We start from the raw sequence: 14,138 nt of genomic DNA, 5'->3' as shown, positions 1-14,138 counted from the left end.
GGACAAACGTGCCAAGTCTTGACACTGGAAACAAGGAGTTCTGGGAACTGGCTAGAAAATGCTATCAACTATACAACAGGGCTTGCATTACACAGAAGAGCATTCATTAACTGAAACCTGTTACATAATGAAGATATAGTCAGGAATCAAAACAAAACTCAGGCCCAGAGAACAGTGAAATTTCAGCAAAGAAGAATAGACTTTCTAATGGTAAATGTAGTCAAGTACAAAATAGGATATATAGAAGAGGAGGCTGGAAGAAGCATTTTGAAGTCACCACATCAAAACAAAGCATATATATGCAATTATGCGTCATTTAATGTTGGGGATACGTCTGAAAAATGTGTTGTTAGGTGATTTCATCACTGTGCAAACATCATAGAGTACTTACACAAACCTAGGTGGTATAGCATACTACACCCCTAGGCTATGGAGTATGGCCTATTGCTACTAGGCTACAAACCTGGACACTGTGTTAGTTTACAGAATACTACAGGCAATTGTAATACAATGTCAAGTATTTGTGTATCCAAACATAGAAAAGGTATGTAGACACACACACACACACACACACGCAAATATATGCGCATGACTGCATTTATACAAAATTCCTTCCCATCACATTAGCCCATGAGAATTAGCCACTCTAATTATGCTTGACAGTTATTAAAATCAATTATAACATATAACAATCACCCTGGAAAAATGTGGGTAGGTGCTGAATTAAAATATTTAACACATCTTTAAAAAGTTGCTTCGTCTATTAATATTTATCCTATTTTTCACTACTTTTTGATATATTTTTGGTCTGTTATTTTGACACGGCTCATAACTAGGTTTAACCTTCTTGTTAAGTGTGTCTAACAAGAAAGCTACTGCTCCTCAACCTTGATCAATGGAGGTCAAAAAAAGTTGTATGCTCATAAAAGACAAAAACCTAACTTCATTTGCTTAACACGTGGAGTACAGGGAAAAACTGCAATACCTGACATTGAGCTGTCCATGCTCTTCATCCATCTCAGAAGAAGCTGCAGTCAAATGGTGAATGACAGACCGGGGGCTGGACTCACTGTGGCTTACAGCCAGGAAGATGTCTTCTTCAATCCAAGTGAGAAGGCCTAGTTTCAGTGGGTTTACGTCTTGATCTTCATTATTCTCAAACTGAATTCTATTGTAAATATTGAAGAATATCCAAGACATGAATAAAACTTAAAAACCACTGAGATGTTCCTGGATGAAGGAAGACTGAAGCATCTTGTATACAGTCAACTCCTAATTATTTGGAGGGACAAAACCTGAGATACTACCAAATACTAGAAAATCTAAAATTAATCTTTTTCTGGCTTAAGAATATGTTTTTATATTTTCCCTAAAATTTCTCATAGCCTGAAATCTTTAAATTTGAAGAGAACACTTGAGGAAACTGACTATACAAGAAAATTACCTGCCCTAGTCCCTACACTAATGAACCCCAGAGCCTTTCCACTGCCACGACTTACCAGCATTCAAACCAGGCTCTGGCAGGTATGTGACTTGCAGTAGAATGGGTCCTTTCCTAAGCACCTCACATTAAACTGACTGACTAGCTTGAGAGATGGTCTCCATGTCTCTAATGCATTCTTCGGTAGCATTCATACACCTGACCAGGGCACTGTTCTTGTCACCTCATGTAGGAACCGATAATGGCTGCTTCCTGCCTTTTAGATCAGGTGTCAAATCCGCAGCTCCCACTGAAGAAGTTGGTCACTAGCCTGATCTTCCTCCTCAAACATCACCCCCTGGACTCAGGCTCTCCATTGCATTCGCACAGAGTATCCCATGGAGGATCAGTCCCACCTCTGGTTTTCACTGACACTTTCTTCCCCACCAGACCCAATGTTCCCAATTCTTTGCCAACCCCAAACCTATCCCTTCCCCAAGGATCACGATGAGTATTCATGTCTTTTGTGAAATCTCAGACGAACTGACATTATCCCCATCAGTTTTTTTTTAAATGAAACTATATTCTAAACTGCCTCATACTTTCTAATTTGTCCTCTGTCTCTACTCTAGTGGTTTCAAGTCTGTGAAGTGAAATAATGTATGTAAATGCTCTTTAAAAACTACTAAGCATTACACAGGCAGCCTCAAAATCATACAGAGGTTGAGCACTTCTGCTGTATTTATTAAATATATCACATATATTTAAGAAACATTATTTATTAAATTCTGTTATTGTTGTACTCAGTTAATTATTTCTATTAATCTAACAATAAATGTTCCCTAGAGGCAGAGTAGTTTAGTAATGAAGAACATGGACTTATCAAACAGAATGGAATCAAACCCTAAATTCTCTAGTTACCAGGTCCATGACCTTGGGTAAGTTACCTAACCTCTACACTTTGTTTTTTTAATCTGTAAGTACTCCATAAGTGGTACTTTTTAAAAAGTTCTCTTACAGACGTGGCATTATAATTTGGTTTCTAGGTCATTTTGCAAATGCCTATAGTGTACCTGAGGTATTCAATTATGTCCAGTTGTTTACAATACTGTTTCAGTGGAAGAATGCATTCTGTTTTCCATCCCGGGAGCCTCAAAACACAGCACCCAGAAGTTCCAGATTCTGGGATGGAGCAAAGACAGAGGCTGCATTAGGTCATCCATGTTAACAACCCATACATCCCCATTTATGTAAGAGAATGCAGCTCCGCCTTATCATTGTCATCTCCATCTTTCCCACATGATTTTTCCTGGAGAACCAAGCGCTATCGGGAGTAGGTCCTAGGCCGGCTTACGACTCATGCTCTCCTGCTACCTATCAAATTATATGGCATTCAGACAAACTACATGACTGGCTTCTCCAATCAGATCCAAAAGTCAGGGCCTGGGTGTTGTATTTATTTCGTGTTCCACTAAGCAACAGGCAAAGAACTGTACCAGGTGGCTGAATTTAAGACTGCATGCTGGCTGATTCTGTTCCCAGAAGCCCAAGATAATTAAGAACCTACTTGTATCTCTTTTCCAAATGAGGAGTTCTAAGGCAAACTTTGAATCCACTTCCACCCACAGCTCCCAGTTGCACTGTAGAGTCGGCACTTGGACCATCACCTGGAAAACAAAAACGCAAATACTATCATTGTAAATTATAAGATTTCACCTAATACTAAGGAGATGGTGTCTGCAATTAACGAGTTCTAGAAGGCAAACAGCAATCTAGAAAATAATCACATCTCAACCTCCTTAAAATCTCTGCTTTCCCCTTAAGAACACATCAGTCATAATCTTCCCTGATAAACGCCACATCTCAGCAAGACCAGGTAAAGGGGCTACCTTCTCAGCCCAGTGCTATGGACAATTTCCTCCACTGTCTTCAACCACCTCGCAATATCCTCAAATTCTCCAAAGTCCTAAGCACCTGCTTAAAAGACATTTTCTTTCTATTCTTCATCCAGTTTATTCACTGCACAGCAGCCAATGCAAGCCTTTAAAAAATTCAGCCAGAACACTGCACTCCTCTGTTCTAAGCCCTCTGGTGGCTCCTATCTCACTCGGAGTAAAAGCCGCAAGGCCCTACAAGAGCAGATTCCCATCACCTCTCTGAACTCACCCACCAACTTCCCCTCATTTGCTCTGCTGCAGCCACCCTGGCCTCCTGGCTATTTCCTAAATACAACAGGCACTTCGGTGGTTGCTTTTTACCCCGCTTGGAACGCTCTTTTTTTTTTCTTCTTCGCCTTCAAGCATAGAATGCTTAGGACGCTCTTACCCCAGATGTCTGTGTGGCTCCCACTGTGATTCTCAACAGGTCTCTGCTTAAATGTCACCTTCACAGAGAGGCCTTTGGGATTACACTAAATAGGAAAGCCACCTTCCCCCTGTAAACTCTTATCCTTAAGCTCTCCCTATCCCTTATTTTGCTTAATTTTTCTCCACAGCACTTGCCATCTGATAGATCATATTTAATTGATATCTTTTGTCTACACCTAGAACAACAAGTTGCAGACAAAGTACAACTCGTTTTCTAGTACAACAAGCCAAGTACTAGAAAAAAGCCTGGCATATAATAAACAATCAAGAAACAATGAGGGGGAAAAAGGAGTGATACTCAGGATGCATCAAACACCATCTTTAAAAACTTTGGCAACAAACTTGTCTCCACACCACTCAAACGTCTACCACTTGGCTCCAAGTTCTTAATTTCCCTTCCACTTGGGCACTGAGCCCTGACCTGTTCCAGTCCAACATCTCCTTTTCCAGATGCTCTTATATCCAAACTCTCCCCAGTGGGCTCTTTAACTTCTCAGGGTTTTTAATTCATGGATTTGTTATGATCTTTCTCTTCTTTCCATTTCTATGAACACTGCCCTGGCTCAAGCTCTAGCTAGCTCCTGCCTGGACACTTAACAACAGCTTCTCCTAACTAGAATCTCTGCCTCTAGGTGCCCCTGACCTATGGCCAACCCCACATATTGATGCCGAACAATCTTTCAAAAGTGAAGCTCTCAACCTGTCCTATCTCATCACAGGGAGTTTTCTCTTAAGTAAAATGAATGCAGGGTGGTACAGGGTTTCATTCTGAGGAGATAAAAATGTCCTAAAATTGATCGTGGTGATGGCTGTACAACTCTGTGAATATATATATATATACACACATATATATATTCATACACACACATATAAACCACTGAATGATGAATGATATAAATCTATTTTTTAAGTGAATGCAGAACAAAACATCCCATACATTGTAAAGTGACACATAAACTCATTAGCATCATACAGTTAAGTCCCACAAAAGCTTACTTTACATCTGATTCTTTTTGCCCTGACAATGAACATATTTGCACTTTTTTAAAAGTTATTTTTAAAAGTTTAAGGAGGACTGTAACAGCATTTTACACACTGAAATTATAATCAGAGAAACTGGTGACATATCCAGACAGGATTCATGTACACAGTGGGGTGCTGACTTAACAGAAAAGCTGAAATGAAAGTAAAGAATTCCCATTTAAATTAATTAATTTTGATTATTCTCTCTTGGCAACTATCTAGCTTTTTCTGAGAATTCAAATGATATTTGAAAACAAGGCTACCACTGCCATATGCCAGCAGAATTTATGACATAACCACAGACCTCACAAGTAAAAACAAATTTCAGATTCTCCAGCACATCAGGAAAGTAATGAAGAACTGACAGCAACGGGGCTGTGGCAGGACAAGTTAGATCAGGAGCTAGAACACCTGTGTTGAGGTCCTTGTCCATTCTTGTTCAAACAAATTACAAAACCTCTGACACTGTGTTCCCTCATCTATAAAAGTGGAAAACCCCATCTCTGACACAGCTACTAGGAGGGATGAGATCAACTGAAAATATGTGTAAGGGCAATGAAAATAGTGAAACATGTTAACAATGTACAACATACTATGTTATTTCCAGAGTTCAATGTTATTCTTAAATAACTGACTCTTCAAGTTCAGTAAGGGAAAAGGTATGGCTCATGCAAACCAGTGTAGGATTAAAAAAAAACAAAAACAAAAACCCAAGCCAATTAAATATCATAATGATAATGACATCAACTGCAGACTTCAAAATTTTGAGAAACACTAGACCTATGGCAACACCAAACTATAATTTGCTTTTATGTAGGAGTAGAAGGGACTTGATTCAGAATATCTTTGTAAAAGTTTTATAACATACCATATCTATAAACAGAAATCTCGTTACTGGCATCTAGAACAGCAAGGTCATTACTCTTTTGAGGGTGTGCAAAGAATGTGACTTGATTCACAGGGTGTGGGAACAGCAGTTGGTAGGTGCACATGGGAGGCGGAACCACAGTCTGCCGGAAGACTGTCACCAATACCCTATCTGCAGTCAAAAAGAAAGAAGAGGATTAGACACAAGGATATTCAATTTGTAAGATAAGCCATCTGAACATCACGGCATATCTAAACAATAATGGCAATTCACAAAAAAATAACTTTCAATGTTTTTCTCATGAACAAGTTTAAAAACAGTGTGGGATGGGGAAATGTCATGGGTTCTGTCTATAATTGACCATTATCACCTCCAGGCCTAGAGTAGTCCATCTCAGAACCTGGAGTTTCAGGTGCCAGGGACTAAGGCAAAAAGGCCAAGAGGTCAGACCTCTAGCTTTAAACCTGGGCCTGCAACCAAGCCACACTAAACCACGGGAATTAATACCTTCAAAATCCTTAAAGCACTTTCCTATGTGCGGATTTGGTAATAAGGCAGATCTGATTAAGTGCTCTATACGGAACACGTGAGTATAAAATCAGTATTATATAGAATATTACACAGAATATGAATTAATATACCACCTCACATTACAATCTTAGAAGCCAGTGTTCCCTTTTATTATCAGCAACAAAACTATTCATTAAGGTGACTACTTCACTCCTCAATCTTGCCCTCCCCACCCCACCCCCTAAAAAACCTTCTATCTAATTATAAAATATCAACCTAATCTTCATATTAGGCAAACGTCTACGCATGAACTGAACATACTGGAGAGGTATATATCAGCAAGCATTTATATCAGGAAACAAGGCAACACAAGTGGGGTGGTACAAGGATCAATTATAAATCTGTGTCAGGGCAAACAGATAAGGCTAACACACCCAATCCCACAAGACTCTACTGTTGTCGTCCTCTCTACCTAGAGTCAAAGTTTTCAGTGTCTTCAAAGGCCAGGCAAGTAAATGTGTGAAGGCCACAGAGGCAGTATAACAGGAAAGTGGGGTGGGGAGGGGGGACGATGGTTCTCAGGAGAGAATATACCCCACCTTATACCCCATTCAATAAAAAATCAAACAAGTAACCCAAACAGCCAAAACAAATAAAGATTCCCCACTGTTCCAGTCAAACCACCACATCTGCAGGCCCTAGGCTCAGGACCCCTTGCAGGCTCATGGACACACTTCCCAGCAGCTTACTTCCATCGATGACAGCCACATTGGACAAGTCACTTGAATTATCTCCCACGCTCCGGTCAGTCGTCCAGTGCCAATCATAAGCGAGGTAATGCCAGCCCTGACAGAGAACATGCAGCCGGTATGGGGTCACAGGGTCCCACATCAGAGATACAATCTTGCTCTTCCCACAGGTGCTGAAGGATAAACTTTGCTTGAGATACCAGTGATAGTTTCCAACAGTCCAGAGCTGAACTGCAAGGGAAAATGAAAAGAAAGCCATTAGAGGCTGGGAAGCAGACTTCATCCCACTTGCCAGAGGGGTTCAAGGGCAATCTTTTCTTTATCAAAGGACCCTTCCTGCTCAGCCTCGTCTCTAAAATAAGAACAATAATAATTGCCAAAAAATAGCTTTCCATGCAGATAAAATGTCAAGAATCAATAAGGTCAGAAATACATGTTTATTTTCTTGGTTTTTTTCTATTTTTAACTTTTATTCATATGCTTATGTTCCTTTTTTTTTTGACACAGAGTCTCGCTCTGTCGCCCAGGCTGGAGTGCAGTGGCGCAATCTCAGCTCACTGCAAGCTCCACCTCCCAGGTTCACGCCATTCTCCTGCCTCAGCCTCTCGAGTAGCTAGGACTACAGGCACCCGCCACCACGCCTGGCTAATTTTTTTTTTTTCGTATTTTTAGTAGAAATATGGTTTCATCATGTTAGCCAGGATGGTCTCGATCTCCTGACCTCGAGATCCGCCTGCCTCGGCCTCCCAAAGTGCTGAGATTACAGGCGTGAGCCACCGTGCCTGGCCCATATGTTTATTTTCAACTTTACTCCCAAACTCTATGATCACTATGGAAGGCTACTAGGACAAAGCATTCTTTTAGTGGGTTTTCTCATGAAGATTTAGGAAGACGATAACCTGACAATTAGATTAAAAGTATTAAAACACTCAATCCAAGATCTAGGCTAGCATCATTGTGTTGTATTGGGCTTAAGATGCTTATTTTCTTTCAGGTGCTTTGCAAGCACTTATGTTCAAGGCTATCTGGGTATTAACCCTGATTCAGTTGCCCAAAGAAGATAAGCATGCAATTATCCTTCCAACGTCTATTAAGCAAGCACGACTTAATCATGCCAAAACCAACCTTTACTAAACAGATGACATATAAATTAAGACCTTAGTTATATTAGGAATTATAGTTATATTAAGAAATATTATTTATATTACGGATTTTCTCAATCTCCTTGCCCACTAATGCTTAATTAGTGATCACAGCAAACATAACCTAGTCTCAAACCGCATTATTACAACACTTTGAAGTTAGACCACATGCTGATGTTCTGTGAGCACAGATGTTATGGCTGTTCTTGTGCAATGTGTGTATTTTGGTGTCCATGGGCAATCCTAGAACTAATCCCCAGAGAATACTGAGGGATGAATTATATATATGTATTATTTCTGTTTCTCTAGAGAACCCCAACCAATACATGACTGAAATCCATAATCAATCAAAATCTAACCACCCCTGTCTCCATCTGCCCACTTCAGCATCTTTGATTCTACTAAGGGACTAAGTAGAAGGGATGAAGGAAATCTCATACCTGTCTACTTTCAACTACGTTTTATGGGGCAGAAGGCTGGGGTACTACAGCTATCTTACCATAGGTTTTCGGAATGGAGCTTTCTTCTCTCTGAAGGTCTTCCAGCCAAACTGCAAGCACTGAGGAATCTGCATTCCAGAGCAAGTCATTTACCTAGAAGGGAAAAAAGATCTGTCATTGGCTTTCAGATATGGATTTACTTCCAAATCTTTATAATAGCTGTATTTCCTCTCTCAAATCAAATAATCCCACTACCTGAGCTCATCCCTAACTGTAAATCACTAACCTACAGAGGCATTAAACAAATCTGTAAAATATGTCATTATTATGTAGAGGACTTAAAAAAAAGAAATACATTATGCTTAAAGATTAAAAAAGACTTAAGAAACTTAACCAAATACAAGGTGACATTTTTAGACAATCAGAGAAATTTGAATATGGACTAGGTGTTAGACAACACTGAGGTAAGATGTAATAATGGAATTATGGTTATGTAAAGAAAAATGTCCTTAACTGTTAGAAATAAATATTGAAAATATGATTTCTAGAATTAAAACTCCAGGAAATAAAAATATATGTACAGGCCAAAGAGTTGCCGACAGATGAAAATAGTTTTGCAAAATGTTGGTATCTACTGAAAGTGAGTAATAGTTACACGGGAGTTCATTAAACTCGTCTCTCAAGATGTTTAAAATTTTACACAGAGATACCATTTCATGTGTTCTCACTTCAGCAAGGATCTTAATGGTATACAAACCGCTTAACATTTAAATGTTATAAATGAAAAACATCTTCATTACTGGAAAAATTATGCTTTTGTCAAAATAAACAATAAAAACTAGCATTTTTATTTCCTACTTCTGTTTTATCTAAGGTGGGGAAGAAATGCTATTATTTGCAAAATCACTGGAAAAACAATATATCTTTTATTAAAAAAAATCAGTTCTAGGAAGCCATCATTTTTATTACTATTTACTCTAAAGCTTCTATTTATATATCCGTAGCAAATATAAATCCCCTCTATAGGCCAGGCGTGGTGGCTCACGCCTGTAATCCCAGCACTTTGGGAGGTGGAGGCGGGTGGATCACCTGAGGTCAGGGGTTTGAGACCAGCCTGACCAACACGGAGAAACCCTGTCTCTACTAAAAATACAAAATTAGCTGGCTGTGGTGGCGCATGCCTGTAATCCCAGCTACTCAGGAGGCTGAGGCAGGAGAATCACTTGAACCTGAGAGGCGGAGGTTGCGGTGAGCCGAGATTGCACCATCGCACTCCAACCTGGGCAACAAGAATGAAACTCCATCTCAAAAAAAAAAAAAAAAAATTCCCTCTACAGCTGTGGAAAGTCCTCTACATTTGAGGGCGAAACAAACTCAGGCACTTACCTTAACCTCATCTTTAAGGAAGGGAAGTATAAAGTGTCCATGAAGGAGTCCATTTTTCTCAAAAAACACAATATCCTGCTGGTTGGGTTTATCTTGTGTAGATGCAATCAAACTGCCTGAGGGTCTTAAAGCAAACTCAGAGTGTTACAACATCCAAAGCTCACCTAACTAAAGAATAGATAAAATCCAGCAAACATGAATGAAGGAATGAACGAATTAATGAATATCTTTCTCCAAGGAAGTTTTAAATCCCATGTGTCCCTTGTCTCTTGGCAAGCGGTTCACCCCATTGTGGGACTGTACTTGCCCAGAGGAAAGAGTGCCTTTTCCTATTTTACACAGAGGCTCCATTTGCCCACAAAGCCTTACATATTTACACTGCATTTGGATGACTTTAAAAATAATAAGTTATCTAAACCATTCCAGGTATAATGTCCTAAAAATCAAAATCTATTTCTCCTTCAATTATATGACTTCAGCAAATATTCTATGCTCAGGTAGGTCTTTTTTAAGACTTCTCCAAATGTTGAAAACATCTTAATTACCTCATCTTATATATTTGTCTCTAGGGTTTTAATTCAAATATATTTCTCTTCTGCTCTTACATAATACCATTCAGATACTGGTGGGAAACAAGAGGTCTACATACAACAGGTATCACTGAAACAGAGGAGATACATCTTCTATCTAAAATCAGGCAGCCACATATGACAGGCAAATTGTGACCTGCACAAGGGTACTGGGCCAAGGAGGAGAATGGGTCTGAATCCAGCCTGCATGCTCCTTGGCAAGCAGATCCTCTACTGTGGGAATTTAGTGCCAAGAAAGGAGGCTCTTTCCCTGATTTCCACAAAAGCTCCATCTGCCCCACAGAGCCTTGCAAACTGGGCCTTCCCTTCTAAACACCATTTTCTGCTCTGTACAATGGCTTCATATACACCCTGCCTTAAAACCACAGCCTTTTAGGAATTAGGAATGCAAAATATATGCAGCCTTGGAACGATGAAATCTGTGAAGAAGCCTAAAATCTAATATTCAAGTTGAATTCAGACTTCAGAGAACAAAAAAAAAAAAAAGAAGAAGAAACAAAGATAGATACAGGCTTATAACCAAATGAAGAAACGTAAAAATCCCTTTGTGTTACACAAACATCTGTATCATCTGTATCCATGTGTACCACCACCTCTACTCTGGTTCCAAGAATTTCTCTAAGGTTTCTTCTCTCACTCACTTCCAAGCCAGGGCTGGTCCCAGTCCTGCCACAGGCTCACTGGTTGACTGCAAAGCAAACTCTCGGTTCCACACTCTGACCTTCCGAGCCCCTGTGCGGGAGTGGAGACAAACACACACACTTAGAACATTATGATAAAAGTTGTCAATTCAGAACTATTCAAACACCTTCCTTAGAAATAAAAACTGCCATGGTTTTACACAGCCAATTAGATTAATTTAGTTAAAAATTTGTGTCCACCAGGTAGGAGGGTCGACCAGATGGCCTCAAAGGACTCTTCCAATTCTTAACTCTAAACTCATTTCATATTTAAAGCATCACATTCTTGCCCCATATGTATAATACCCTACTCAAAGCAAAAGAAAGAAAATTTTCCTTAATTTTAATAAGATAAAATTTCTTTATTGTTGTTTAACTGCAATATATTTCCATACCTGTTTCTGGGCAAACAACACTCACAGCAAAAAACTGTCCATCCCCACGCCAGGTAACTTGTGGTCTATGGTCATCCCAGGGCAAAGCAGATTCATGCTAAAAAGGGGAAGAAACACCAATATTACTGGGGGACCTTAAGTATCCCAGAATCAAACAAGCCTCACACCACTAGATATAGATGTTTTATAAGAGGTTTAAGCTACTTTGAAAGCCCACCTATAGAATCAGAAACCATCCAAGGGTTGGTTCTTAGAACCCAGAAATCATCAAAAAAGAGAAAAAAATATAAAACAAACAAAATCCTCCTTTGGGCATTCAAAAAAAAAGTGGCCTCTGAGAACAGCAAAAGAGGAAAAGAGCTACAGATCTAGATCCTGAATATAATGAGCTAAGGAACCTATCAGGTAACTACAAGGAAACAAGTGTTCCATTTGTCCAACAGGGTAGAGTTTTGTTTACATATTGTGTAAGCTTCACAACAGGGCACAGATGAGTTAAGATGTGAAGAAGGTGAATAGGGAGGAGCCACAGAGGTGGTAAAGGCAGCAGCAAACAATGACGAAAACGTGGAAATATTCTCATTCTGCAGCATGACGGGAAGAAACGTCTCCTCCAGGGCCACACGTATCTCAATCCTGAAGCCAATTCTACCAGGTGGGGACAGATGACCACCCGGGCATTCATCATCATATTCTATTAACAGCCTAAGAATTCTGCTAGTACTGTACTACAGTCTGCACAGTAGGGAATACATAGATAGCCTAACAAAATTTATTCTCAATGAAACTGTCCTAGGGAATAGAAACCAAACCTCCTTTAGTGAAGGGTTAAGGCCTGAAATAGGCGTTATATGAAATAGAACTGGAAATAATTAAGGACAGAAAACGTAGATGGCAAGCAGGGTATTATTGAGTCATCTATTCTAGAAGAGTAGCTCATATTAATTTCTACATATAATTATGCTTCTATTTGTTCAGGCCCAACCCTTGGTATCCTCAATTCCTCTCTCTCACCCACTTTTTTTTTTTTTTTTTTTTTGAGACAGAGTCTAGTTTTATGGCCCAGGCTGGAGTGCAGTGGCACAATCTTGGCTCACTGCAACCTCTGCCTCCCGGGTACAAGCGATTCTACTGCCTTAACCTCTCAAGTAGCTGAGATTACAGGCATCTGCCACCATGCCTGGCTAATTTTTGTATTTTTAGTAGAGATGGGATTTCGCCATGTTGGACATGCTAGTCTTGAACTCCTGACCTCAGGTGCTCTGCCCACCTTGACCTCCCATAGTGCTGGGATTACAGGCATGAGCCGCTGTGCCCAGCTAAATGCAACCTCTTGAATCAGTGTTACTGGGCACTAGGAGAGCCCAGGCAGGGAATAGGCTGAGGGCTAGAACAACACAACTTAAAAAATCAAAGTAAATTATGCTCACATGAGTACTTGCGTCTGACTACTCCATGGATTTTTGTTTTCTTTTCTGTAGGGTAGCTGTGAACTTTCAAACCAAGACGAGGCCCTAGAAAGCCTTTAGAAAAAGTTCATGAAAAAAGCTAGAGTAGTTTACTGGATAGTACATTAGATAATAGGATGCTCATTTTTTTTCCCCCATTACCTGAATCATCCTATATCACTAATAAATCGTAATTTTGGCAATACTAGATAAGTCTTACTCTAGCAGGTACCAGTAGTAAAATGTCACCTTCTCCAGAGTTTAACAAAGTATGGAAAACTGCCTTATTCTCAATACTACCATAGATTCCCTTAAAGTACTATTTTTTAACACCTTTACTGGGATACAATTTACATATTATTAAGGTTCACCCATTTGAAGCACACAATTCAATGTATTTTGGGTTTTTTTTGTTTAAACTCAGTGGTAAGAATCAATGTTTTTAAAGTGTATTTACAAAGTTGAATAGCTATCACCATAATCTAAATTTTGGGCATTTTCATCCTCCCAAAAAGAAACCCCATATCCGTTAGCAGTCACTCTTTCCCCACCCCACCCCGCAGCCCTACGCAACCACTACTCTACTTTCTGCCTCTGTGAATTTGCCCCTTCTGGGCACTTCATACAAATGGGATAATACTATATGTGATCTTTTATGACTGGCTTCTTTCACTTAGCATAATCTTTATGAGGTTTACTCATGTTATAACATGTATGAGTAAAGTGCTTTTTTTAAATCGAAAATATACGGTCTTAGAAAGCTGTAGCATAATTTACCTGCTGCTTACAGCAAGAAAGAATATTCAAATTGCACCAACTATTTACTTGGTCAAGTTCCTGTTTAGCCAAGGATACCTTTTAAGTCCTTCTGCCAAAAAAAAAAAAAAAAAAAAGAAAAATCACTTAAAAATCAGGGGGACATGAAAACCACTTGTCCAAAGCTGGGCAGTTGTAGTGGATCACCCCCAAAGAAGCAAGGTTGTGTCTGAGAGTACTTACTCCATGTTTCTGCCCTCTAATAATCCTTTACTGTTCTAATAAGTCAATAGCTTTCAGAATGTTAAATTAGACCCACTATACATATTTTACTCACAACAGTTGTTCTGAAATAAAAACTACGC

The 14,138-nt window shown here is 39.5% G+C and overlaps 1 protein-coding gene across 4 annotated transcripts in view; it reads right to left on the bottom strand.

Annotated features, from left to right (window-relative positions):
• ELP1 (elongator complex protein 1) overlaps positions 1-14,138 on the bottom strand; it is a 65,328-nt gene that overhangs the window by 36,838 nt on the left and 14,352 nt on the right. For all 4 annotated transcript variants that reach the window (XR_004032675.1, XM_030824541.1, XM_030824674.1 and 1 more), the window contains 8 exons: positions 11,570-11,666; positions 11,136-11,226; positions 9,905-10,028; positions 8,578-8,671; positions 6,937-7,167; positions 5,678-5,848; positions 2,988-3,087; positions 986-1,168 (listed from right to left, as the gene is read on the bottom strand). Coding sequence is in view for 3 of the 4 variants with exons in the window: in XM_030824541.1 (XP_030680401.1) it covers positions 986-1,168; positions 2,988-3,087; positions 5,678-5,848; positions 6,937-7,167; positions 8,578-8,671; positions 9,905-10,028; positions 11,136-11,226; positions 11,570-11,666 (1,091 nt within the window). In the remaining variant the exon portion in view is untranslated. The remainder of the gene's footprint in view (positions 1-985; positions 1,169-2,987; positions 3,088-5,677; positions 5,849-6,936; positions 7,168-8,577; positions 8,672-9,904; positions 10,029-11,135; positions 11,227-11,569; positions 11,667-14,138) is intronic.

Source organism: Nomascus leucogenys, chromosome 1a (assembly GCF_006542625.1).
Source record: "Nomascus leucogenys isolate Asia chromosome 1a, Asia_NLE_v1, whole genome shotgun sequence".
Taxonomy (NCBI): Eukaryota; Metazoa; Chordata; class Mammalia; order Primates; family Hylobatidae; genus Nomascus; species Nomascus leucogenys.
This window is presented reverse-complemented; position numbering and strand designations above follow the sequence as displayed.